At 53.3% G+C, this 810-nt stretch overlaps 1 protein-coding gene across 1 annotated transcript in view; it reads left to right on the top strand.

Moving 5' to 3' along the window:
• The window catches only part of PHALS_09549 (ef hand), a gene marked incomplete at both ends in the record, with an annotated part of 959 nt that extends 859 nt beyond the window's left edge, over positions 1-100 (top strand). The window contains one exon of the mRNA XM_024724059.1: positions 1-100. This exon is cut by the window's left edge and continues 327 nt beyond it. Coding sequence (XP_024571796.1) covers positions 1-100 — 100 coding nt within the window.
• Between the last annotated feature and the right edge of the window lie 710 nt (positions 101-810).

The raw sequence follows: 810 nt of genomic DNA, 5'->3' as shown, positions 1-810 counted from the left end.
GTTTTCCGACAGCACGGACTTCCAGAGTCGATTGTCTCTACTAGACACCCCCATTTCATGGGAAATTTTGGTCGACTATCTTCAAGGTGCTCGGCACTAATTTGGGTATATTGACAGCGGATCATCCGCAGAGCGATGGTCAAACCGAAAGGATGAATCGCGTCATCGAAGACGTTCTTCGCAGCGTCTGTGCTGGGACGCCGGGGCGCTGGAGCGCCATGTTGCCAATCTTAGAGTTTGCACTGAATAATGCAGTGCATTCGTCTACCGGCTACACGCCGTTCTACGTGAACGGGCTGATTTACCCTCGCATCCCGCTGACGCCGCCATCCCATGGCTCAGGGCTTGGTGGGGGATAGCTGAACGGCTAGCTGATGTCAGCCCCCTCACCATCCGTAAAGAAGTCGGTGACTTCTTGTCTACCGGACTGAGTGTCCTAGGACACGTTCGGGATGCCATGGCTGAAAGCCAAGACCTGCAAAAAAATATGCAGATGAAAAAGGAAAAGGCAAAGTGGAAAGCTTAAGGTCGGAGACCTGGTTTTATCAAATTCGAAGAACCTTCCTACATTTCAGCCTCTGCTATCTTCCGCACGAAGCTTCGTCCACGGTTTATTAGACCGTTTAAGGTTGTGATCATGCGGAGTCTAGCGCGTACGCTAAAATTCCCAGACGGACGCGCACCCACCCGGTGTTTTACGTACGTTTGCTCAAGCCGTATCGGGATCCGGCGCATGTGAACGCGGAAGCGTTGGCGCCGGAGCGGATCTTACGGGCCATCGGCCACCCAGAGACTGAACCAGCAACTGAC

The sequence above is a fragment of the Plasmopara halstedii genome, assembly GCF_900000015.1.
Source record: "Plasmopara halstedii genome assembly, contig: Scaffold_42, whole genome shotgun sequence".
NCBI lineage: Eukaryota > Oomycota > Peronosporomycetes > Peronosporales > Peronosporaceae > Plasmopara > Plasmopara halstedii.
This window is presented reverse-complemented; position numbering and strand designations above follow the sequence as displayed.